The sequence below is a fragment of the Bos javanicus genome, chromosome 18 (genome assembly GCF_032452875.1).
Source record: "Bos javanicus breed banteng chromosome 18, ARS-OSU_banteng_1.0, whole genome shotgun sequence".
Lineage (NCBI taxonomy): Eukaryota > Metazoa > Chordata > Mammalia > Artiodactyla > Bovidae > Bos > Bos javanicus.
The window spans coordinates 24,306,055-24,332,488 of record NC_083885.1 but is presented as its reverse complement, the minus strand read 5'-3'; the positions used below and the strand labels follow the sequence as shown (position 1 = coordinate 24,332,488).

General features: G+C 42.8%; 1 protein-coding gene across 1 annotated transcript; it reads right to left on the bottom strand.

Moving 5' to 3' along the window:
* Window positions 1-368: 368 nt before the first annotated feature.
* BBS2 (Bardet-Biedl syndrome 2) lies at window positions 369-26,434 on the bottom strand. The gene is made up of 17 exons (XM_061387254.1): window positions 26,132-26,434; window positions 19,449-19,680; window positions 17,887-18,008; window positions 17,550-17,612; window positions 16,658-16,735; window positions 13,517-13,621; window positions 13,347-13,433; window positions 10,034-10,169; window positions 9,649-9,788; window positions 8,255-8,399; window positions 7,992-8,163; window positions 7,207-7,336; window positions 5,258-5,389; window positions 4,649-4,786; window positions 3,691-3,803; window positions 1,934-2,082; window positions 369-840 (listed from the first exon to the last, which is right to left on the bottom strand). The coding sequence occupies exons 1-17, from the start codon at window positions 26,246-26,248 to the stop codon at window positions 734-736; spliced, it is 2,166 nt and encodes a 721-aa protein (XP_061243238.1). The 5' UTR covers window positions 26,249-26,434; the 3' UTR covers window positions 369-733.

The following is a 26,434-nucleotide window of genomic DNA, read 5'->3' as shown; positions in this document are numbered from 1 at the left end:
ATATTTGGGACCTCCCTGGTGGTCCAGTGGTTAAGAATCCGCCTTCCAGTTCAGGGAACGTGGGTTTGATCCCTGGTTGAGGGATTAAGGATCCCATTTGCCATGAGGCAACTAAGCCTGTACGCCACAACTACTGAGCCCAGGCACAACCGCTAGAGAGTCCATGCGCCACAGTGAAGACCCCGTGTACCACAACTAAGACCCTGTGCAGCCAAGCAAAATAACTGAAAAATAAATGTACTCAATAAGTTGATGGGAGGTTTTACAAAAAAGGTGCACAAAATGAGTATCCAATTTTTGTTTTTCTCCACGCAATACACATGGTTTTATGCAGTCCTGATGTGGTGAATTTTACAGTCAACACAAAGTGCAACCCCTTTACGTTTTAATGGAAAAGCAGATGATAATTTTTAATTACGATTTCAAGAAAAGATGTATCTATACACTGACATACATACATACAGAAAAACTGGACTTTGAAGCCCTAATGTTTCAAAAGTGTTCATTTCCCTCCATACAAACCAGTATTACTCAGCAACAGTACAACTGATTTTAAAAAAATAGAAAGTGAATACACTTCTAAGAGGCAATGCTTTGTCTTTTCATTGGTACAACTCACCAAGGTTGATTTTGCTCTCAGCACCCTGGGTTCACCAGGATGTGATCCAAAGCAAATCAGCCTCGAAGTTTACAGAAACCTCTTGTAGGAACCTGGTTTCCTGTCTCTCCCCTCCTAAGAAGAAGCTGTCCCCACCCGCATGACTCGGAACAGCATGTTGATGTTGTTGCTTCGAATCGCGTCCCGACAAGCGGTGATCACCTGGTTCTTTGGTTTTCCAACTGTCAGAGAAGAAACACCATATCCACATGAGCCAAAAGATGATTAAAGCGAAATTATAAATCAGAAGCCATCTTTAAAAACAAAACTAGGGTAGAGAAGAGTTAGAGATAATACAAATTTAAAAAAAATTTTTTTTAATTGTTTATTTTTGGCTACACTGGGTCTTTGTTGCTGCACTCTGGTTTTTCGAGTTGTGAGGAGTGGGGCTGCTCTCCAGTTGCAGTGCATGGGTTTCTCATTGCAGTGGCTTCTGATGCTGCAGAGCACAGGCTCTAGGGTGCTTGGGCTCATTAGTTGTGGTAGACGGGCTTAGCTGTTCCACGGCCGGTGGAATCTTCCCTGACCAGGGACAGAACCCATGTACCCCACACCGGCAGGCAGACGCTCAACCACTGGACCACCAGGGAAGTCCTAGATAGTACAAATTTAACTTACCATTCCCTAAAAAAGATATTCTCATATGGAACTTCAATCACAAACCAAGCCTAGAGACCATTTTATACCTAGAAACTTAAGAGTCAGTTTTACAGAAAAGGATCAAAGCTTATATCCACTTAGCAAAGATTATTTCTAAAAGGAAGTCAAAGCACTGACCCAAACAGCAGATTCCAATAGGAGTACTTAAGGCTTTCCTCTTGGGAATATGTCACTCAGTTTTTCTTCTGAGGATGCAGCAAGTTCGGGAAGATCCTACATGCCTTCGGACAACTAAGCCTGTGTACCACAACTACTGAGTGAGCCTGTGCTCTAGAGCCCGTGCGCTCCAACTACTGAAGTCCTAGCGCCTAGGACCAGTGCTGGTTTCTGCTAGCCACAACTGAAGAAGGCCCAAGCACAGCAATGAAGACCCTACGTAGCCAAAAATAAACAAATCTTCAAAAAAAAAAAAAAGGATCTTATAGTTTTTACCGTCTGAAGTTGGCAAACAACTAAAGCCGTAAGCTGGCTAAACTCAAGTGAGTGGTACCAACTCGAATGTGAAAGGTGTCTTTATAGATACAAGCCCTGATAGGAATTCCTGAAGCTACACCATCTTTAATGGTTCTCACCCCGAAATGAAGACAAAATGCAGTGCTACAAAAACAGACTTACCACGCAGATGACCTGCTCTTTGAATGGCTTGATTTACCGCTTTGAGGCTTCCCAACAGTTCTGTGTGATTGTTACAGCGAATTTTATATCCATTGAGCAAGTCTTTATTAAGGTCATAGAGTTCCATATAGCGATTCTTCATCGTTTTCCTGTGTACATCAATAGAAGGTTAATATCACTGCACCTCAGTATGGCAGGCTTAAATGAAAAGATTTGCAAACTTCTTAGACAGTACTCTTGCCTGGAAAATCCCATGGACAGAGGAGCCTGGTGGGCTGCAGTCCATGGGGTCGCTAAGAGTCAGACACGACTGAGCGACTTCACTTTCACTTTTCACTTTCATGCTTTGGAGAAGGAAATGGCAACCCACTCCAGTGTTCTTGCCTGGAGAATCCCAGGGACAGGGGAGCCTGGTGGGCTGCCGTCTATGGGGTCGCACAGAGTCGGACATGACTGAAGTGACTTAGCAGCAGCAGTAGCAGACACATTTAATAAAAGATCAAACCAGATTTTTAGCTGTACTGTCATTAAAACAGGGTAACTGCTAAAGTCTGCTTTGAAAACACTGAGAATATTCTATGAACTATTCTGTTTCTTCTAAATAAATGGAAGACAAGTGGCCTTCCTTGGTTATTAATCCATGGTTTGAATTTAGGAACCAAGAATTATCATGCCCATGATACAAGGGGTGGGGAAAAGTCAGCAAGGTGACAGGCTATATTCCAAGCTTCAGACTAATACTGACAGTTTCTTATCAAGCTAAATATACACTTACTATACAACCCAGCAATCACATTATGACACATTTCACCCAAAAGAATGGAAACGTGTCTGCAAAAAACCTGTATGCAAATATTTATAGCAGCTTTATTCTCAATCACCAAAGTCTGGAAACAACCGAAATCTCAATTAATCGGTGGGATATTTACCAAGTATGGATATCAATACAATAGAATATTCAGCAATAAAATGGAATGAACTACTGGTAACTTACAACGTGAATGAACCTTAATGGCATTATGGAACCTGAAAGAAGCCAGACTCAAAAGGTTGATTCCACTTATATGGATTCCATTTACATTGTCTGATTCCATTTATGTGACAGTTTGGGAAAGATAAAACTATAGGAAGAGAAACTCGATCATTGGCTGCCACGGACTGGAGGTTAGGAGAAGTACTTGATTTCGGTAGTAGCAACATAATTGTACAAATTTCCCCAAATTTACTGAAGTGTAAACCTAAAAGGGCACATTTTCTACGTGTATATTATAAATTACATGTCAACCAACTTGGCTTTAAAAAATAAAAACCGTGTATATCTGACAGTTTCTAAATGAAATATAAATCAAGAAAAAAGGAATTTTAGGGGTTGGTCACTTCCCTCTAGTTTTTTTTGTTGTTGTTGCTCAGTCATGTCTGACTCTGCGACCCCGTAACTGCAGCCTGCCAGGTTCCTCTGGCAGGAAGATATCCAGGAATTATCTAGGCAAGAATATTGGAGGGGGTAGCCATTCCCTTCTCCAGGGGACCTTCCCGACCCAGGAATTGAATCTGGGTCTCTCGCACTGCAGGCAGATTCTTTACCGTCTGAGCCACCAGGGAAGCCTAACTGCCACCAGGGAAGCACAGTCAAATGCCTAAGGCCAGCAACATCTCTTTGCCGTAAAAAAAAAAGCCAGAGAGAGAATAAAATGGGGAGCCCTAGAGATACAGGTGGCAAGAAAAAGCACCTGTCCTGGCCATGGTTACATACTCACATGTCCCTCATCAGACGGGCATCTTCAGCTCGGACCAGCAAACTACGGATCAGGTTAGAGTTATCAGCCATGTCAGCACTGAGCTTTTGATGCACTGAGTGGTATTCATCCACCTGGAAACCATGAACACCAGGAATTTAAAAGGCCTCACCAACTTCCTGAAAACTAAATAAATCGAGAAGGAACTGTCTTCTTTGTACCGAGGCCCTGTTTTTTCTGCCATTCACTTGTTCTATCTTAACTATCCTCTGTTGTTTCACCTCCTCTTCAGTGAAATACTCAAAATTACATTCTGTGTCAAGCTCTTCCACATCTTAGCATTGTGAGCCCAAGCCACACGTACACTAACATTTTAGAGGTCTGGGATGGGGATGTTATTAGTGGGGACCCATCACAAGCCTTACTTTTGGTTTTGGGTTCTCTGTTGTTGCTTGGTCGATAAGTCACATCTGACTCTCTGCGACCCCATGGCCTGCAGCCTGCCAGGCTCTTCTGTCCATGAGGTTTTTCAGGCAAGAATACTGGAGTGGGTTGCCATTTCCTTCTCCAGGGGATCTCTCTGACCCAGGAATCAAATTCGTGTCTCCTGTATTGACAGGCAGATTCTTTACCACTGAGCCACCTGGGAAAGCACTAAGACAGAGTGCAAAGTATATACAACAGATAAGATGAAAGGCTGGCAAAGGAAAATGTTAACATATATATTTTTCAAGTATCCTTCCAAACCAACACAGAAAGCAGGTGCTCAAGCTAACCACTCACTTTTATAAAAGAAATCCTTTAACTCATGAATTCTCGAATACTAGCTCAATTTTTAGTTTAAGAATTTTCCAAAGTTCTTTAAGATATGACTATCATGTAATATGTGTACATTTGTAGTTTCATTAATTTAACAGAAATATTGCAAACATTATTAGAACACTGTGTTCTCACAAATTCATCCACCAGGTGCCCTCACCTTAACTAGCACCTTTCGTAATTCTTCAAAGTAGACAGGGAAATCGGCTTCGACCTGAAGGTCTTCAATAGCGAAAAACGATGCCATCGACTGGATGATATCACCAGCCAAATCGATATCATCAGTATTTACAGTGATCTATCCACGGGAAAAAAGACAAGTTAGCACCCTCAGGCAGCTGGAACAGTACCTGAACTTCCCCATGTTCAACACATTTATTGGAACATAAATGTATATGCAATGATAAATAAAAATAAAGTCCAACCCTCAAGAAAATAACGTTATTTCTAGCAACAGGCCAAAAAAAAAGAATCAATCCTTTTGCCTTATAAATGGAACAACAAAATCATTCAAACAATGAAAACCTTTTGTTCTCCTCTGTATTCCTAAACCACCCCAAACTAGGTGACAAACAAGTGAAGGGAAGTGGGGGAGAGAGGTAGAAAACCCGCTCATCTACATTATACGCCTGTCAGAGGTGATAACACCAACAGTCTAGGTTGAGACACGTGGTTTTACGACCTTGAGATTGGTGTCACTCGCCTCGCTTAACACTGAGTGTTATAAACATTTACGTGAGAAATCTGTGTCCATGACAGTAAAAATTACCTCTCCACTAAGTTTTATCTTTATATACAGCTGGCCACCGTTCCGTAGGGATGTGAAACACACTTGAAATGGAGCGTTCTGAATGTTAGTATCCTCTGGTAACAGAAAGTTCTGGTTGAGCCACATAACAACCTTAAAGATGAAGAGTGTGAAATGAATTTCCATTTTTTAAGTATGGTCATTAAGAGTTACCCTTCTTTCTAGTTTTACTACTTGGTTTAAAAAAACAACAATAATTACAATTCTTTCCCCACCAAGAAAACACTACTCACACTCCTTTTTCTTGTATAACATGTAATAAATAACATGCACAATTATATCTGGTCCCATAGCATGCATTTTATACTCAGACATGTATTTTTAAATTTTTTAATTTATTTATTTAGTTTTACTTTTTGGCTGCACTGTGTGGCATTGAGGATCTTAGTTCCTCAACCACAGATTGAACCCGAGCCCCTGTAGTGAAGCAGAGAGTCTTAACCACTGGATCGCCAGAGAAGTCCCCTACTTAGACATAACCTTATATGCAATGTAAACACGATTCAAGTAAGATGCTAATTCTGTTTAAATGAGAGCTCTTCTGTGGCTATAGCCTGCTTAACATCATTCCACTCCATCCTTTAAAACATTTAAATGAACTTTGCACGCACACAGAGATAACATCAACACTATAAGTAAAGAATAAATCAATATAAATAATAATAATACTTTACAGTGGTTTATAACACAGGTTCTACATAAGATCCACTTGTGAGGCATTTTGGAAGGGGCCACCTGTAGAGTTTCAAGTTTCACAGACCACTAAGGGGCCTGAGAATTTCCATGATTAAAAAGCCTCACTGAGAATTCTAAAGTCCAGTCAAGGTTAAAATCCACAGGTATTATTAGTCCTTAGTACTCCTGCCTGGAAAATCCCATGGACGGAGGAACCTGGAAGGCTGCAGTCCATAGGGTCGCTGAGGGTCGGACACAACTGAGCGACTTCACTTTCACTCATTGGAGAAGGAAATGGCAACCCACTCCAGTGTTCTTTCCTGGAGAATCCCAGGGACGGGGGAGCCTGGTGGGCTGCCGTCTATGGGGTCGCACGGAGTCGGACACGACTGAAGTGACTTAGCAAACTTTACAAAGTGCTATTATACCAATTATGTAATCCTCAGGGGACCCCTGTGAGGTAATACTATCCTCAATGAGGGGAATTGCGCAAGACCCCTAAGAATTTACTTAGTTAAGGTAGCATTTGAACCCCCACAATACTCCCATTTCCAAGGGCCACTCTCTTTCCATTCTGATGCAGGCTCCTCTTAAAACACTAGATCTAGACAATCCCACTGCTGCTGCTGCTGCTGCTAAGTCGCTTTAGTCGTGTCTGACTCTGTGCAACCCCGTAGACAGCAGCCCACCAGGCTCCTCCATCCCTGGGATTCTCCAGGCAAGAACACTGGAGTGGGTTGCCATTTCCTTCTCCAACGCATGAAAGTGAAAAGTGAAAGTGAAGTCGCTCAGTCGTGTCCAACTCTTAGCGACCCCATGGACTGCAGCCCACCAGGCTCCTCTGTCCATGGGATTTTCCAGGCAAGAGTACTGGAGTGGGGTGCCATTGCCTTCTCCGGGGACTAACCAAAAAAATAGGAGTTACAAACTGAGAGGAATTCACCTGTGACTAAGGATTGCTTAGATAAGTAACTTTGAATTAATGATTCAAAATAAATATTTCTGAATTGATTAGCCAAGATAAATATTTTTGAATAATTTTTTCAAAATGGGAGAAGTTATTTTAGCAACATTTTTGGTACTTGTTGTAAACTATTCAACTCCAACCTAACTCCTTCATGTCATATTTACTGCTACCAAATAACACACTCATGTAATTTCCCCTTTTCTGTGAAATAATGTCAAAGATTCTAAAGTGCAAAAGGGTTGCAAAGAGAAAAGCCAGACACACTCACCCTCTGGGCCCGTTCTGCGATGATAAAGTTGACGTAACTGAGGGGCTCACTGGCAGGGTCCGGGCTGGTGAGTGCATACATGGAGAATCGGGGTAGCTGTCTTGTCAGCTCAAACACGTGAAACTGGGTGCTATGGCCAACCAACGGAATAGAAGAGAACTGTTTGTGTTGACTGTTATTTCAAAGGGAAAGGCCCCCCAGATAAACATAAGGTCACTACTGAGTCATCAAGCTGTTACTTAAGGGTTTCACTAAAGAAACTGTCTACTCTCTTCCCCCCACCTCTGCCTCAAAAAAAAAGAAAAAGAAAAAATTGAGGGTTCAAGTCCCACAGTAATGGGTTTTGGGATTTAGAGGCGTGAGTCTGTGTATACATATGCACGCACCCAGGGTTTACAACACCCAAAAAGGAATGTGAAAAGGTTTCTATCTTCCACAAATCTAGTGTTTTTCTTCACTGGCTGAGGTTACATACCGCTGTCATGTAGCAGAATCTAAACCCCTGTAGTCTTGGTGGCCAAAATTATCCATTAAGTATACTTTTGGAACTGCTGTGAATATGAAATCATCTGACTAAAGCCAGAAATAATCATTTCAAACTTACATTTATTTTTTGGAGATTTCAAATTAGAGAAATAAGAAGTCATGGGAAACCTTGCCTGGGTAGAAAGAGCCATTAAGTGGCTTCTCTGGCCCCAGAGAATCCATGGCAAGAGGGGAAATCTATACATTCTACTGTCCTCTCAGTGTTGCCGGGACATGACCTGCGATGTGCAAAGGGTCACCTGCTCCTGTAGCCCACGAAGGTTTTCAAGTGCAGGTCCACGGGGATGTCCTTGGGAGGTGTGATGGGGATGCGGACGGAGCTGGAGAGGTGGTGGACACTGGGGTGCACCACGTGGCTTTCACCCGCAAAAACGCCCTCCGCAAATATCAACACTGCTCGGATGATGGTGTCTGCAGGGAAGAGAGAAGGCAGCAGTCCAAGAGCCGCTCCCAGACGACATGGGTGCCAACGAGCACCAGCCGTGTGTCAGTAACACCTTACCATTAGAGGTGGAAATGCACAGCTCGGCATGGGCGGCCTGCGCCTCGCTCCCCAGGCTGACGGAGAGGGCGGTGTGGAGCTTGGTGTTGGCCGGGATCACGCCCCGATGCCCATCAGCCTCGTTCAGTGGACTGCTCAGCTCAGCCTGCAAAACACGCAGCCCCCCCACTTCCAACTTAGTCCCTGGAACAGCGAACTCATGTCAATTTTAAGTACAGCTATTTGGCTTCAGAAGACACATCCCCTGTATCTTATATTCATCTGAGTCTTTAAACGTCAGAGAAGTCACCTCATTAGTGCTCTCGCTCTAACCTGGCTTTTTCCCAAAGGAAAAGACCCTCATCCCTTTCTGTGGTTAGGGACCACTGCCCCCCAGCACACCTTTTACATTCTAAAAAAATTATTTACTGGCTATGCTGGGTCTTCGTTGCTGTGTGGGCTTTCTCTAGTTGTGGCGTGTGGGCTTCTCACTGCAGTGGCTTCTCGTTGCAGGGCGCGGGCTCTAGGGCGCTCGGGTTCAGTACTTGCAGCTCCCGGGCTCTACAGCACTGACTCAGTAGTTGTGGCGCACGGGCTTGGGCTTAAGTGCCCCGAGGCACTAAGATCTTCCCGATGAGGGATCAAACCCATGTCTCCTGCATAGGCAGGTGGAGTCCTTACCACTGAGCCACCAGGGAAGCCACCCACCTTTTACATTGTTCTGTATTGTTCTGTTTTAAATGACTAAAGAAACTCACTTAGTGTAGCAAATTCAAACAGTTATACATGATGGGACAAATTAAAATCCTACTCCCCAGCTCACCCTCCAGCTAGTCGGATAAGTACATGTACACACGTACACACACACACACACACAACAGCAGACCCAGAGTCTCTGCAGGTGTCCATGTTTATGTTATTTGTGCTTGAAAAAGATACTCTAAACACACTATTCTTGCTTCCCTTCACTCAATAATATCAGACATCCTTCCACATTAGTCCACATGTATATACTTCATTCTTTTGAGCTGCTTAATATTCCCCAGCACCTAGTGGGCTGCCGTCTATGGGGTCGCACAGAGTCGGACACGACTGAAGTGACTTAGCAGCACCCTCCCTATGACTGGCCGAAAGTCACCATCGCTCCCACCTGTTCCCTGCTACAAACAGTGCTGCAGTGCGTTTGAACAGTCGTGCAAATCTCTCTCTGGCTGAGCTCCCCAGCAGAGGGATTGCTGGGTTAAAGGATACGTGCCCTCTTCATTCTGACACTGGCAGAAAGGCCGGGCCATCTGCCCACCCACCAGCGGGAAGGGGGAGCCCACGCCCCGCCAGATGCAGAGACCCTCCTTTCCCAACTGCCCATGCTCCTGGTCACTCTCAGCCTCCCGCGTGCCCATCCCATCAGGTCCAACCTTGGCGTTTTCCTCATAGTTGCGGAGCTCCAGCAACAGGTTCTGTTTTTTCTGACTCAGCTCTCGGATCAAGTCCTGCTCTACGCTGACGTCCATGAGGTTGCCTCTCATCTCAGCCGTGCCTGGCAGGTAGCCTCGGACTGACAGGAGGGAAAAAAAAAAAAAACACCATAGGACTGAGGGAGGGCCCAGGCACAGCCAGGTCTTACTTTTAAGTCATCAATGACCTAGTCTTAAAACCTAAGTTCTCATTTCCCCAACTCAGGTGAATTTATTAGGACGAAAGGGTTTGATACACAAACACTTTATGGTGAATCTCCCGGGATTCTGACCCAATCAGACTGAGAAATCTGACTTCTCAAAGATCTCTCCTGTCCCGATTTACTTTCTCCATCCACCGAGCAGCAGATTAACTGTTGACAGCCCTCCATCCGGTAATCTCCCTCCACCACACCAGCAATCGCAGATGAAAAGTTGTCCTTAAAGATGACCTCCCCAGTCCGGTCACTTCGAGCATCGACCTAAAAATAGAACAAGAACTTGAAAATAGCTTCTGCTACAGGTTCTTAAAAATGACACAAAATTTTCAAGTTCAATCAGCTTTAGTCTAGAAGTTTTTAAGAGGGCTCCAAGGAGGGGACTTCCCTGGTGGTCTAGTGGTTAGGAATCCACCTTCCAAAGCAGGGGATGAGAGTTTGATCCCTGGTGGGGGGACTAAGATTTTACATGACACGGGGTAACCAAGCCCTCTCGCCACAACTAGAGAGCCTGCACACGGCAGCGAAGGATTCCTCAAGCTGCAACTAAGACCCGAGGCAGCCAAATTAAAAAAAAAAAAATTATTTTTAATGAGTACTCCAAGGGGCACCCCCCTGCGGCTTCTCAATACATACCTATAACCAGGGGACCAAGGGACCTCACTCAGCTCTGTTTTTTCTTAAAAGCTATTTTACATACTGGTCTAGTATTTCATTTGGAGAAGGGGGTTGGCTGGGAGACAGTACTTTTAGAAAATATATAACACAACTGTGAAAGTGCAAACTTCCCAGGTTCGAATTCCAGCTTTGCCACTCAATACCTGTGGGATCTTGGGCAAACCTCTTTAACCATTCTGGACTTGGCTTCCTCATCTGGAGATCAACAATAAGAACATGAGGAAAGTAACTGTATCTACATGTCAGGGTTGTAACAAGGTCGAAAATGGTTAACATGTGTTAAGCAGGTTGAACAGGGACTGGCACATAGAGGTATACAAGACATATTAGCTCTATACACAAATTTCATCTTTATTATATATAAATATATAAAATACATTACACCTAAAATTTTTATTTATTTGGCTGCGCTGTGTCTTAGCTGTGGCATCAAACTCTTATCTGCAGCATGGGATCTAGTTCCCTGACCAGGGATCAAACCTGGGTCCCCTGCATTGGGAGTGTGGAGTTTTACTCACTGTTCCACCAGGGAAGTCCCCAGTTATATCTAAAGTTTGAAAAATGCCAAGCAAGCCCAGTCTCCCCCCATCCACGCTTCTGGAATAGCCCTGTTTAAGGTCCCTTTGCCACGTGAAGTACTGAGATACTGCAGAGAGCCCTACAATCATCCACATCTCCTGTTCCCAAAGGAGGCAGATAAATAAATCACTGACCCTTCAGAAATGATGCATCGCAAAACAACAGGGAAGGATAACCACCTAAAATGAGCTTTTGTTCTAAGCAAGAACACATGCATTATTGATAAAAGGCTGCTGCTGCTGCTGCTGCTGCTAAGTTGCTTCAGTCGTGTCCGACTCTGTGCAACCCCATAGACTGCAGCCTACCAGGCTCCTCCGTCCATGGGATTTTCCAGGCAAGAGTGCTGGAGTGGGTTGCCATTGCCTTCTCCATGATAAAAGGCTAGCTGCAGAAAATATAACACAGCAAGCATCTCAGTGACCACTATTTTTGTCTTTTCATAAACAGCGTTCTGGGCAAAATTTTGCAGTGAAAAACACACTAATTTAGGTCATAGTTACTACCAGCTCCTACCCCTTGGCTGGAGAATACCATGCTCTTAATAACAACATCAGGCCAGCCTGAAAATTATGGATGCTAAAGCTAGTAAAGCAATGAATGGCCTGTACTGACCAGAGTTCTTTACACATTAACAGAAGCCTTGAACTCAGACTGAACCGAACTTGCTTCATTCTAACTTCTCCATGACCTTGAGCACTGTGTTTCCGCAGTATTTAGCAAATAAGAGGGTTAACTTGCTAACTAAGAAACAGGGCTACAAATCTGTATTTCTGTGGATTTTCTATTCTTTTGCTTTATCCAACATGAAAGTTTTGCCATGGAAAAGATGACCCTCCAACTCAACAAGTGACCTACTAAAGAAAAAGTTAGTTGGCTAGTTGTATTTAAATTAAGTAATTTTGCACCTACGTTCACCTGGTGGATCTATATTCCTTTTAATGTTGTTTCTGTTGAGTGCAGATACCAACTGTTCCACTTATATCATGAACTGTATAGTTTGCTTATCTTTTGTATGGCTTAGAACATACAAATTATGATTATGTAATAGAAATTTCTTAAAATTTTGAAAGCATTTAACTAGACAGACTTCAAGGTTTAGAGTCAGATCTAAAGGTTACTTTTGATAACTTAAGTCAAGTAGTTTTCTAATTCTTGGATCAATCATAATAATTTATATTCCCCCAAAATAGGGTCCCCTTTTATGAAGTTTCTTAATAAGCAACTACACAGTCTTCCTTTGTAATTTTTAACACCTATACCAAAAACAAAACCAAGTGGAGAAGTAGGAATCAACATAACGGTTTTTTAGAATCTGCTCTTCACACAACACCAAAGGAAGATTACAAGACACTGGCCAAAAGTGAAGAAAAATCAAAGAAGAAAAGCTAGAACTAGCTGATCTCCTTCAGGCAATCAGCACTGACAGACAAAAGAGCTAGGGCAAACGGTATCCATGGAGATCTGGCAGCTCCTTCGGCAGTTTCTAACAAGGCAAGCCTGACTTGCCAAGAGACTGTACAAAGTTCTGATCTGAAGTTAAAAAAGGAAAGAAGCAAAAAAAAAAAAAAATTCCTAGTTTGAAGTTATAGCTTGGAAAACAATGATAACATAACTCTTCCCACTAATTCTAAGATTTTAGTCAAACTTGAAGATTTACTAGAAAAGAGCTACATACTCACTGCTGCTGCTGCTGCTGCTAAGTTGCTTCAGTCGTGTCCAACTCTGTGCGACCCCATAGACAGCAGCCCACCAGGCTCCGCCGCCCCTGGAATTCTCCAGGCAAGAGTACTGGAGTGGGTTGCCATTTCCTTCTCCACGGTTCACTACTAGCTTACTAAAAATCCTTTTTTTTTACTTGCCTATGCCTATGATCAACTTGATTAAATTGATTCCCATCCCTTCAAGAAAGGGATTTAGACCTTCCCTGGAGATCTTCCCTCTAGACCTTCCCTGGAGATCTTCCCTCAAATAGGGCTTATAAACCGAAAGGACACTCACTCACTCTGCAGTGTTGATTACCAGAGCAGGAAGAAAAAAATCTAGGAAGATTATGAAGTTAAATTTGAAAGCACAGCCAAGGAACTCAAGTGCATATTCTCGTGTTATTGTTCGGAGTCATACAGCCAATATATCTCAGATAGTTATTACTTTAAATTATACTTGAACACTACTATTTAAACTTACCTTCCCATTGGACCAACCAGTTATCAGTTCACACACTCCATCAGAGTTAAGGTCAAAAGCATGAATACTCATGGCTTGATTTTTGGACTGAAAAGGAATTTCAATAATTAGTATAGAAGTCTCTCAATAAGTATAAAATCCCTGAATATCAGAGAATGTATCATACGAACTTTAATTCTCCAGTATCGGGCTGTTTTGTCATAAACTCCAACGGTGCCATTGGAAAGGGCATAACCAAATCGACTGCCATACATGGGGCAAAGAGAGGTGATGATCTGCAAAAAATAGTGAAAAAGATAAAGTTCATTAAGGCTCAATTTAGTGCAAAGTGACTTTATAAAACTGCATACCTTGCTACAAGTGTGTTAAAATTAGGTTTAAATACACTTCCAGTCCATTAGTGGGGAATGTGTTCTTCTCTATGATCCATGTCCTCTATTTCAGATTTGGATCATGAGAATTAAACTCACAAAGTTTACTTTTTTAGATCAAGCATATGTAGCAAATTTCAACAAATTATTTTTTTTAATAATAAAATCGAGGAATTAAAGAGGAAATAGACTACGTACACAAGATCTGGAATATGTAAAATTGATGTTAAATTGATACACACTAGCTCAAAATATTTTCATGATTATTTCAATTTCCTTAACTTACAATATCTTACAGTCTAAATTTTAAAAGGACTTATAAAATCCACAATTAAATATCTTTTAAGAGTATACTTTTCCAAGGTATAATTTACTGTTTGCTAGAAGAAAACATAATCCTTTAAAAAGCAAAACCCCAGAATACCATGGATTTGTACATATCTAACAATATACAGAGTGCATATGTTATACTGGAGTATTAACAGGACTGTTAAGAGGATTTAACACACTTAAGAGAATTTACAATTAAAATTTACAAAATCTCCAGTTTTAGATACTGAACAAAATTATCCTTAAAAGTTAAAACCAAAGTTTAAAGATATCTATGACCCTGCTGGTCTACTTTCTAATTCTGACTAATGTAAGAGAAAATAAGAAATAAACTGTATAAAGTAGAGAATAGTTACGTAATTTCTTCTACACCTACAGCTTTTCTATAAAGCCACCCACTTCACTTAACTCTGAATACAAAGTGCCATGTGGGACTCCAGAATTATTTAGCTCAAGGCATTCTTTTGGCAGTACTGTTCAAAATTTTGCTGGTGTGCAAAAACACATGTGAACTCAGAGCAAAACTAAACCAAGAGGACAAAAAAACGGCCCTGAAATGAACAGTCTTATAAAGTCCACATTTTCCTAAATTTAGCCCCAGTTTCCCTAGGTCCCTTAGTCCTTTATAAGGTCACTAGTTTCTTCTTTTGTGGACCAGAGGATCAACAGGCACGTCAAATTTCTCGCCGTTATTTCATGTTCTCCTGTCTTTTTCTAGGATTTAGGAAAAAAGTGTTTCACAGAATGTACTCCCCTTGCATCTAGTATTGACGATCAACAGAAATCCAACAAAACCTCAGTGATTCCCCAAATGAGAAAAGATTTACTATGAATTTAAATGAAAGGGAAACGGTAATGCAGAACCCAGCACCTACAGGCAATTCTCAAGCTGGCAATCCCCTTCAACAATCTAATGAAAGCTAAGGACCGTCTCTCTAAAAAGCAGACATGAGACACATACAGGTACACAAAACCCCCAGATGGACACACATCTTCAGCTATGCACTGCTTCGGGCACTCACTTCTCCCCTTCATCTTCCTCTACCACAACTATCAGCTTACAACCATAAAAAATGTGAGTACATAAGAAGTAGAGTCAGATTAAGTAAAAATCTATAGTAAAAGTGAAGAAGTGAAGTCGCTCAGTCATGTCCGACTCTTTGCAACCTCATGGACTGTAGCCTACGACACTCCTCTGTCCATGGGATTTTCTAGGCAAAAGTACTGGAGTGGGTTGCCATTTCCTTCTCCAGTGGATCTTTCCGACCCAGGGATCAAATCCGGGTCTCCTACATTATAGGCAGACGCTTTACCATGTGAGCCACGAGGGAAGTCCATAGTAAAGGTAAACCCTTCAAAATCACTGATAGCACTTTATATATCAATATGCATGTTTTGCTTTTTGGTCTCCCTTTTGCAGGCAGGGGAACAGAAGCCTGATGTTCCTAAACAGCTTTTGTAAGCAATGAAAACCAAGGATGAGTTCTCATCCCGAGGTGAGCTCTCAGGCTGCTGCCCTCAATCTTTTCTGATACAGCCTCCCAAACACCAGCTGATTCAATTCTGCTCAATACCACCATTTGGATCTCTAAGACTTCCTTCTGTTGTTTTTCTTTTCTGTCCATTTACAGGGTTCACAAGCCAGTGCTCCTTTATTTCCATCTCCTTCCTTAATTTAGAATATCCTAATTATCTTTTTGGTTTCCATCTTGCCCAATCCTGGAAAACCAGCAGCAAATAAATATCCTAAGAATACCAAACTATAAGGGATAAGGACAATCTTTAGACACTGTTTTAAAAAAAGATAACTCTTTCAGAAACATTTCAGTTTGAATTACATGAGTAATTCTAATCACAAAGAAGCTAGTCAAGTTCTCTGACATCTAGTTTTTAAGTCTACCAACAGAAATGTGCCTAAGAAATACTTAATTTGAATAAAGAGAAAAACTCTAAAACCCTCACATATACAGTTCATTCAATATTCAATCCCATTTAATACACATGATGAGAAGCAGGAGGAGGACTTGACCATGCCACTTACTAGCCATGACCTTTTGAGAGTAACTTAACAAAGAAATGTAACATGTTCCCTCATCTGTAAAACGAGAACTACTAATTCCTTCATAATTGGGCTGCTGTTGGATTAAATGAGTAGCTCATGTAAATAACTTAGCACAGTGTCCAGCATACATCAGGTACACAATAAATGGTTGCCATTATTGTTATTATTATGTAATAGCTCACTAAAAGAAATACCTTTTTGTGCTCCATAATTTTTGTCTAATCAGTGTTTTCAAAACATATCTTTTTAATTTTTTTCATTGGAGTACAATTGCTTTATAATGTTGTATTAGTCTCTGCTGTACAACAATGTGACTGAGCTGTATATATACATATATGCCCTCCCTCTAGAGCCTCCCTCCCACCTCCCCATCCCTCTGGATCATTAGAGAGCACTGAGTCAAAATGTATCTCGATAAAGGATATTTAAAGGCTTCTTTCTCTGTAACATACTGCTCTATTTAATCCCCACACTCAGCACTCTCGTTTTACGCTACATTTAACTATGCTAATCTGTCAAGGTCATCATAATTCTGAGGTGGTGCTTACCTCTGTTTCTGACATTTCTGCCACAATCTCATCTTCTTTGAAAACTCGGATATCAAAATCCTCAGATCCAACAAGAAGCTGAAAGGGAAACAAAAAAATCAGGCATATTTAGTTCAGTAAGTGAAAACAGCAAAATTCCCATAAATAAAACAAAAAAACTGCATGATACTTTGCATGCTGCTAGAGCCACCCAGGAATTCCAACTTCTCGGTGATGGATGCTCAGAAAGGTTCCTTCCAATGAGAAGGTCACGAGTTGGTCAGTGAAGAAACAGTGGTGACTACAGACCCTGCCACGTGGGCACCTCCCACCAGAACAAGTTTTTTCACCAGGCTCCTGAAAATGCTCCCTGGCTCAGCATCTGTGTGCCTGCAGGTGGAAGCCCTGCTTCAAAAGCCAGAGCCCAGTATCTGCAGACAATCAGAGGGTAAGTCAATGTCCAACACAGTACTTCACTGGTTCTTCAAGAAGTTAATTTCTAGAGAACGCATTAGAGTAATTTAAAAAGCTAAAAGCCAATCTCTAAAATGTCCAGATTCCTGAAAAAGTTGGCCAAAACTGGGAAGTAGGTACTAATATGATTTTAAAACACTGGAATCAAGTATTAAGACTGTGAATGTGACTGTGCTCCCAACAACTATTCCGCCCTCTCCCCGATCAGGGGTCTTTGAAATATGGTCTTGATCTCTGTATTTGACAAACCCAAGGGAATTATTGTTCAAAAGACAGGAGAAAGACAAATGAAGCCAATTACTTCATCATTCAGGCAACAGAACAGCAAAATCAATCATGAGAAGCTAACACTTCTCTCAATGCTAAGGTCACTGTCCTGGGGAAATGTATGTACTCAGCTGAGATGTACACACAGAGAAGGGTCTCCTCCCCCACATACCTCTTTCTTCCCATCACCATCAAAGTCACACAAGGCCAAGGAGTGAACGTTATCTCCAGTCACCTGAAAATACAACCCAAGTCATTACTGTGCCATTTCTTTTCACTTAATCCAAACAGGAGCTACATGAAAGACAGGACAAAATAAACCACGAATTCAAAATTCACATTACTCATATCCTTTTTTTAACGTATAAAATTATAAATACTGTTTTATTTTGTTTCCATTATTCATTACTGTCAATGGTTAAACAAACAAACAAGCAAACAAGACCTAAAGAACATTAAAAAAGTAAAAATGTTTAAGAGTACTAAAGAGAGTATTTCGTTCTTCATACCGTCCAAAAGAGATCATTTCCTTCATGATTGAAACCCTGCAGAGCACAATTTCCACCAATAATTGCAAGAGGAGAGGTAATGTCTCCCAACGTCCCCAGCACAATTGCATTGGCCCCATCTGCTACCTAAGAAGAAAAACAAAAAAGACAAACCCTCAAACACAATGCTGCACAGGCACATGGAGGTGACATACATCCTTTTTATCTGGAAACTCACAGGCTTCTGTCATCATTTCTGAGAGGCCACCTGGTCTCCTGAGAGGCGGGCCAGAGCTGTCCATCGAGGACAGTGTGTGTGGCTAACGTGGCTTATGCAAGGATGAGCACTGACTCAGGATAAACTCAGGCCCTCGGTCTCGCACTAACCTGCCATGATAACCTACTCTGAAACCCCAGCTCTCTTGGACCAGCGAGTTCTACAGGCCAAATTCTCAGAGAATCAGACTTAGGCCTTTAAAACACCCAACCTTTTGTAATCTATTTTAACCACTTTAGATGGAAATCTAGTAATACTGATTAATTAGTTCTCCTACTATTGCTCATTCTTAATTGTAAGTACAAAAACTACAAGTACCTATAAACCCACCATTCTGAACTAGCACATGTCTCAGACTTCTTGAATAAAGTACATAAGCACAATTTGATGAAAATGTTCTAAAACTGATTGTGGTGAAGGTTACACAATTCTCTGAATAAACTAAAAACTGCTGGACTGTATGCTTTAAATAGGTGAACTGTATGGTATGTGAATTATATCTTAATCAATCTGTTATAGAAAAAAAGTAAAAGATTACATGTATATATCATAATCCCACTTAGTAAACAAAGAATTCACTCACAAATACTAAGTAAAAAGTCAGGATAAATCAATCAAGAGTTAAGTGTTATTTCCAAATGAAGAAATTATAGGTGATTATTTTTACTTTGCTTCTATTTTTATATAATAAATACGGATTATCTGAGTATTAAAGTTGCAGCAGCCTGTAGATGGCAGGCTATGGTAAGTGCTTCTCCTGGAAACTACTATACTAAACTTCAATGCAAAGCCACCAGGAGACCTGTTTGCTGGCTTTCTGGCTACTGGCTGAATTTTTAATGACAAATCTTGACAGATGAAAGTATCAACAGGTAACGCTGTTGTTTTTCAGTCGCTAAGTCGTTTCCAACTCTTTTACAACCCCATGGACTATAACCTGCCAGGATCCTCTGTCCATGGGATTTCCCAGGCAAGAATACTGGGGTGGGTTGCCATGTCCTTCTCCAGGGGATCTTCCCGACCCAGGGATCGAACCCGCACCTCCTGCATTGGCAGATGGGTTCCTTACCACTGAGCCACCAGGGAAGCTATCAACAGATAATACCTCCTAAAAGATAATCTGGAGTGTCACCAAATGATTACCAACCATGACCAAATAAATAAGTGTGCATTTTTTTTAAACCACACTACAAAAGCCACATAATAAACCCAAATAAAAGTCTGATCTCTTTCAAGCGTTAAAAAAAAAAAAAAAACAGTGGATATTAATGGGAAGTGGGAGTTTTATGGTTATAAAGGGGTATACTTGCCTCTCTGTAGAATAAATCTGAATTATTGTAGACATCATAAGCCAACAGATTGGTCTGTGTTCCCACTAAAAGAGCATCATAGCCAAGTTCAGGGTTCAGTACTCCTGCAGTCAGGCAGCTGACTGTCTGGTTAATGTTAAGAAGTGAAACATCAGACTCCAGGGGGCTCTGGAGGACCCTGGGTGCACCGAGATGCTGGCTCCGTGAATGAGGGTTGTGAATAAAAACCTAAAAGAAAGAGAGTTAATTACATCCCCTTAACATTAAAAAAAAATGCAAAATTAACATATATTTTTATTAAAAGGCTCAGGTTGTTAACAGATTACCAACGTTAACAAGAAAGGATTTAATCATCCACCAACCTTAAAAACACCCATACACAGTTCTGTGCATGGTTGGCTTTCAATCACTTCAAACTGTGGAAATCCAATGGCTCTCAGCCTTGTAAAGACCAAAATAATGGCCAAAATCTAGTTGTCATTTCCCAGGGCAGCCTACATACAACCAACCGGCAGGACGTTCAAGTACTCTTACAAACCAGCCCTTTCCTGGTCAACCTATAGGAAGTTGCTATTAGTTACAATGAGATTGCACACACACACAAAGATCAGAGAAAACTGAGTAATAAACACTTCATTATCTTTCATCCCAGTACCTAACAAATTCACTTCCTAACCCTTAAAACTGATCGGTAGTAAATCTGTCTTATAATCCTAAGAGTCACACAAAGCAAGCTTCTTGAAGGCTTTCGTAGTCTATACAAGTAGAATTAACTCAAAATTAATTAATCTAGCAGTTTCAACTATCACAAATATAATCATCTGAGTGTCCCTACAAATCTTTAAATTTCCCTGGGCTTCGTATGTAAAAGGTTTAAACTAGAAGCATTCTTAAAAGGGGGTAACTGGGTTTGGGGTGGGGGCGGATCTTAGACATTAGGCCACAGATATAAAGTACAGAAATTTCATTAGGGAAATTTTCATTTTCTGGAAAAAGCATTATAAGTGACAATATTAAAAAAAAAAAAAAAAGAGGATGAGATCCCTTAAGCCCCCATCTAGTTCTGAAATTTGCTAATTTCATTTTACTGATTTATTTTTGGCTGTGCTGAGTCTTTGTTGCTGTGAGCAGGCTTTTTCTCCAGTTGCAGTGAACAGGGGCTGCTCTCTAGCAGCAGAGCGCAGGCTTCTCCTTGTGGTGGCTTCTCTTGTTCGGAGCACAGGCACTATGGTTCATGGGCTTCCGAAGTTGTGGCCCCCAGGCTCGAGAGCACAGGCTCAACAGTTGTGGTTCATGGGCTTAGCTGCTCTGAGAAAATTTTCTAATTTTAAATGAGTATTTCAACCCTTTGGTGTAAATCTGTAACCCAGCAAGGCCAGTTTGGTTGCTTGCCACTCAAAAGGCTAATACCCAAGAGACAAGTGTTGGTGGGAAAGGAAATTTTGCTTTATTCAAGAGGCCAGCAACCTGGGAAGAAGGTGAACTAACATCCTAAGACCATCTTCAAGTTGCCAGATAGGAGAGAAAAATTTTAAAGGCAGTGTGGTCAGGAGGGGGCCGCAGGGCATGTGAGCAGCTTGCACACAACTCTTGGACTGGTTGGCATCAAGGGGAGGTTTTAAGCCTCACCTGTCTTCTGGTTTCAACCCAGTCTGGGGTCTATATGCTTATGATCAGCAGTTTTCAACTGGTAGGGATCTGCCTCCTGTAAAAACTTAGGAATGTATGTCAGACCTTCACAGATTTCAGGGAACTGGGAGTTTGGTAATTCTATCATCCAAACTGTTGCCAGTTTCCCAGCTCAAAAGCTTGTTTCTACACCTTCACATTCCTAAACATTAACACTTGAGCCAGCCTTCTGAGACTCAAGGGAGGCCTGGGAGACTAAAGCTTTTCAAGAAACAAGAAGTAGAGGACAAGGCTGGTTGGGAGGGGGCTGTCCCAGGAAGGCCACCAGGGCCCAGCTTGGTTACAGTCTCCCCTTTCCTCTGATACTCCTCAAGCCTGAGGGTGTGGAACAAGAAAGGAAATAAGAGTTCTGGATAGAGAAGTTAATCATAAACTCAGTAGAGGAACTCAGTTTTAGGGGACTCAGTTTTACACCCAAGCAGGATTAATTTTAAATTATTATCTAAACAAGGTAACCTGTTCAACAAAAGATAATTTTTACAAGACTTATTAGACTTAGATGTCCACTGACAGATGACTGGATAAAGAAGTTGTGGTGCATATATACAATGGAATACTGCTGCTGCTAAGTCGCGTCCGACTCTGTGCGACCCCAGAGACAGCAGCCCACCAGGCTCCCCCGTCCCTGGGATTCTCCAGGCAAGAACACTGGAGTGGGTTGCCATTTCCTAATGGAATACTACTCAGCCGTAAAAAAAGGAACGAATTTTAAGTCAGTTGAACTGAGGTAGATGAACCTACAGTCTGTCATACAGGGTGAAATAAGTCAGAAAGAGAAAAACATATATCATATATTAACGCATACGTATGGAAACTAGAAAAATGGAACTGATGGACCTATTTGCAGGGCAGGAATAGAGACGCAGACATAGAGAACACAGTGGGGGAAGGAGGTGGTGGGATGAATTGAGAGAGTAGCACAGAAACATGGACATTACCATATGTAAAACAGACAGCCGTGGGGAAGTCGCTGTGTAACACAGCAAGCTGAACGCGGGGCTCTGTGACAACCTAGAGGGGTGGGATGGGTGAGGTGGAGAGCGGACGGGAGGTTCAAGAGGGAAGGGATATATGTATGCATATGGCTGATTCACGTTGTCGTATGGCAGAAACAAACACAACCTTGGAAAGCAATTATCCTCTGATTAAAAATAAATTAAAAAAAAAAGATTGATGAGAAACCTACAGAAAAGGTGTATAGCTACTGAATATCGTGTTCACATTCTCATTTGTGTAATACTTTACAACATGCTTTTATAAACGTTACTGCATTTGGTCCTCCGGATATACAGAAGAGGTCAGAGGGGTTACGGCCTTTCCTTTCTCAAGGTCTCACCACCAATAAGCGACAGGAGTGAGACACAAGCCCGGTGTCAGGCTCCAGTCATCTCCAGCCATATCTTCCTTCCTTTTATAATAGTTCTGAACAGAAGAATTCTTACAGAGTCTTCTAGTAATTAGGCTGCGAAAGAACAGCAAGAAAAATAACCTGTGGACTTCACGTTCATTGTTATAGGGATGAAAGGAGTTTGAGGTTTATTGCCAGAGTCCTGGAGAAGGTGATGGCACCCCACTCCAGTACTCTTGCCTGGAAAATCCCATGGATGGAGAAGCCTGGTAGGCTGCAGTCCATGGGGTCGCTGAGAGTCAGACACGACTGAGCGACTTCACTCTCACTTTTCACTTCCATGCACTGGAGAAGGAAATGGCAACCCACTCCAGTGTTCTTGCCTGGAGAATCCCAGGGACGGGGGAGCCTGGTGGGCTGCCGTCTATGGGGTCACACAGAGTCGGACACGATTGATGCGACTTAGCAGCAGCAGCAGCCAGAGTCCCAGGCGTCTGGTTCCTCCCTAGGCCCCTCCTGCTGTTTTCCACACACAGAAATCAGTGCCCAGGAGACTCATCTGGCCCATAGGCTCAGTCACTCCCAGTGCCTTTATTCAGGGCTTCCCTGGTGGCTCAGGGGTAAAGAATATGCCTGCCAATACAAGAGACCCTAGAGACTAGAGTTCAATCCCTAGGTCGGGAAGATCCCCTGGAGGAGAAAATGCCAACCCACTCCAGTATTCTTGCCTAGAAAATTCCATGGACAGACAAACCTGATGGGCTACAGTCTATGGTGTCACTAAAAGTCAGACACGACTGAGCACACAGGCACGCACGCATGCGCGCGCGCGCGCGCACACACACACACACACACACAGTGCTTTCAAGCCAAAGAACTGGCTGTAGTTCACACGTTTGTTCTAGCTGAGGGGGTGCTGCTGCAGTATGTATTCCCTGGTGAGAGGAAACATGGCCCCAGATGAACTAATGTTCATCCTGCGAGAAACCCCTTTTCAAAATATCCTTGCTCAGATGCAGAGACCAGATCCCAATAAGTCAGCCCCACCTTCACAACAGAGTCCCACAGAAAATTACAAAATCCTGTTTCTGAAAACACGGGCCCCCACAGTCAAGGAGGGCTTCAGCCTTACTGGAGACATTTTTGTTTTTAAAGGAAATTATATTTTTGTGTGTTGTTTGGATCATAAAATGGTGCCAATTTTTTTTTTAAGTTTAAAGATCAGGTCAGAACTTCTCAGATCTGTTTTTGAAGTTCTGAATATAAAGTATCTGATTAGAGAGAACATAGGAACTTCCATCTGTCCCTTTTTCCCCTGTCTTCAGAAACAGACCTAGAATAAGGTGTCCCTGGCTCCCTCTCTAGGTCACATTCTAATGAAAGGGTTTCCAGAGAAACCTGCTTCCACTCCCTGCATCTCTGTTGCAGTACCACCCAGTAATCCTTCATCTAAAACAAACCAAATCCCAGTCACCCACTTTATCAAAAACCAAGGTCTCTGCTGTGGCCTATGAGGCCCTAAATGATCCAGCTATTACTGGCCACCTCACCGCCTCCCTCAATCCATTCCAGTCCCAGAAGCCGTCCTGTGTTTCTGGAACACACCAAGTATACCCTCTACCTCAAAGCCCGTGTGTACTTGCTGATATACTTAACTCTACCTATCTGCAGGGGCTTGTTTCATTTCCTTCAAACCTCTGATCCACAGTTATCCTATCAGAAGCCTACTTGATCACCCTGTCTAAAACAGCCACTACCCCTCTGCAGACTGTGTGTATCTGTTAACTGTCTGGCTCCTTCTCTCAAATGTAACCTCCAAGGGAGTAGACAGAAGTGTTAATTGCTCAGTCGTGTCCAACACTTCGCAGCCCCATGCACCATAGCCGGCCAGGCTCCTCTGTCCATGGGATTTCCCAGGCAAGAATACTGGAGTGGGTTCCTACTTCCTCTCCAGTGGCTCTTCCTGACCCAGGAATCAAACCCATGTCTCCTGTGTCTCCTGCACTGGGCAGCAGGTTCTTTATCCCTAGTGCCAGTGCCTCCTCACATTATTACAGCTAACATTATTACGTGCCAGGCTCTGTGCTAAGTGCTTTCCTCCATTACACAACTTAATTGAAAAGAATCACTACTTTTTAATTGATGTATCCCAAGGCGGAGCAATGGCACCCCACTCCAGTACTCTTGCCTGGAAAATCCCATGGATGGAGGAGCCTGGAAGGCTGCAGTCCATGGGGTCGCTGAGGGCTGGACATGACTGAGAGACTTCACTTTCACTTTTCACTTTCATGCATTGGAGAAGGAAATGGCAACCCACTCCAGTGTTCTTGCCTGGAGAATCCCAGGGATGGGAGAGCCTGGTGGGCTGCAGTCTATGGGGTCGCACAGAGTCAGACACAACTGAAGCGACTTAGCAGCAGCAGCAAGGCGGAGCAAATGAGAAAACATATATTGGAGGTGGAAGTGTCTTGAAAACTATAAATCATTATATAAATGTCAACTTGTTAAATCCATGCTGGGTCAGAGAACAGGCACTCTAATCTCATTTCTACGCTTTCCAGTTGAGCAACCTCAAACATTGCTTTGAACCTCTCTAAACCATTATTTCTAATCAGTAAAGTGGGAGTAATAAAAAGAAAATAACAGCTAACAATTAGTGACCACTGCCTATATGCCAAGAGCATGACACATAGTAACTTAATCCTCTTAACAACTCTATGTGGTAGATACTATTAAGCACCTTGCCCAAGGTCATGAAATCAGCAGGTACCAGAGCCAGGATCTACCACACCTGTGCTATGCTACAGCAGTTGGCAATTTAGCAAGGACGCTGAGATAATTAACGTAATAAGGTTTTGTAACTGTTCAGTCATTAAGCTCGGCGTCACTGTATTCCATGTTTTGGGGGCATTCCTCCATCAGCACATAGCGCCCTGATCTGCCCTGTCTGTCGTCCTGGACCAGAAGCTTTCTGAGAATACGGACTCCAGCTTTATCTCTGAATCCCCAAGATGTAGTACAAAGAAGGTGTTCAGTCAGTCTGGTGAGATATTGAATGACCACATCATCTCCGAGACGCCCACACTTTGCACAGCACCGGGTACACAGTAAGCCCCTAATAGGTACTTAGTGAATAAATTACAGGAAGAGACATGAATGTACGTGGATAAAGATCAAAAGAGCAATTTGAATCATTTAAGTTAGAGGTATCTATAATTTTTTTTTTCCCCTGCCGTAGAGTTGTTTGGCTCTGAGAGGCAGTCTGAGATGGTAGGACGTTCCCAGAGAAGGACTGAGGCTCTGGGCTTAAATCTGGCGTCCTCCATTACTACTAACGCTGATCAAGGCCTTCCCTGCAGGGAACTTCTCTTCCCCTATGCTCCCTATCTGTAAAGAGACTCCAACATCATCCGAGTCTAAGAGCCTGAAGACAAGTTAACTGCTCGGAAGGGCCGTTCCGCTTTGTTATTCAGGATTTCTGTGCAGAAAGGAGAGCTGGCTAGACTACCTATCCGTTGCCTGGCAACCCTGGCTGGGGGCGGGGTCTGAGAATGAGCGGCGGGATTGTCAGGACTCGGCCCGCGGAAGTCGTGGGGACTCCAGGGGCCCGGGCTGCGGGTGGGAATGGGTGGGAGCGGTTACCTTGCCCGCTTGGGTAGCGGCCGCCAGGCACGGGTGAGTCCCGTCGTAGCGCCCTACGGCCACCATGCGGGGGCTGATTTTGTGGCGTAGTTTCAGGGTGAACACGGGCTGCAGCATGTTGGCGGCGGTTCAAGAGAAGACAGCTAGTGGCCCGAGACCGGCACTGCGGACCCGGCCTCACCGAGGCGTTGAGAGGCGCGGGGACCGGACCGGACCGGGTCTGGCTACATCAGGCCAGGCGGGAAACTGATGCGAACTTGACTCGGACCCCAGGCCGCAAGCTCTTTCTGCGGCTGCGCAGGC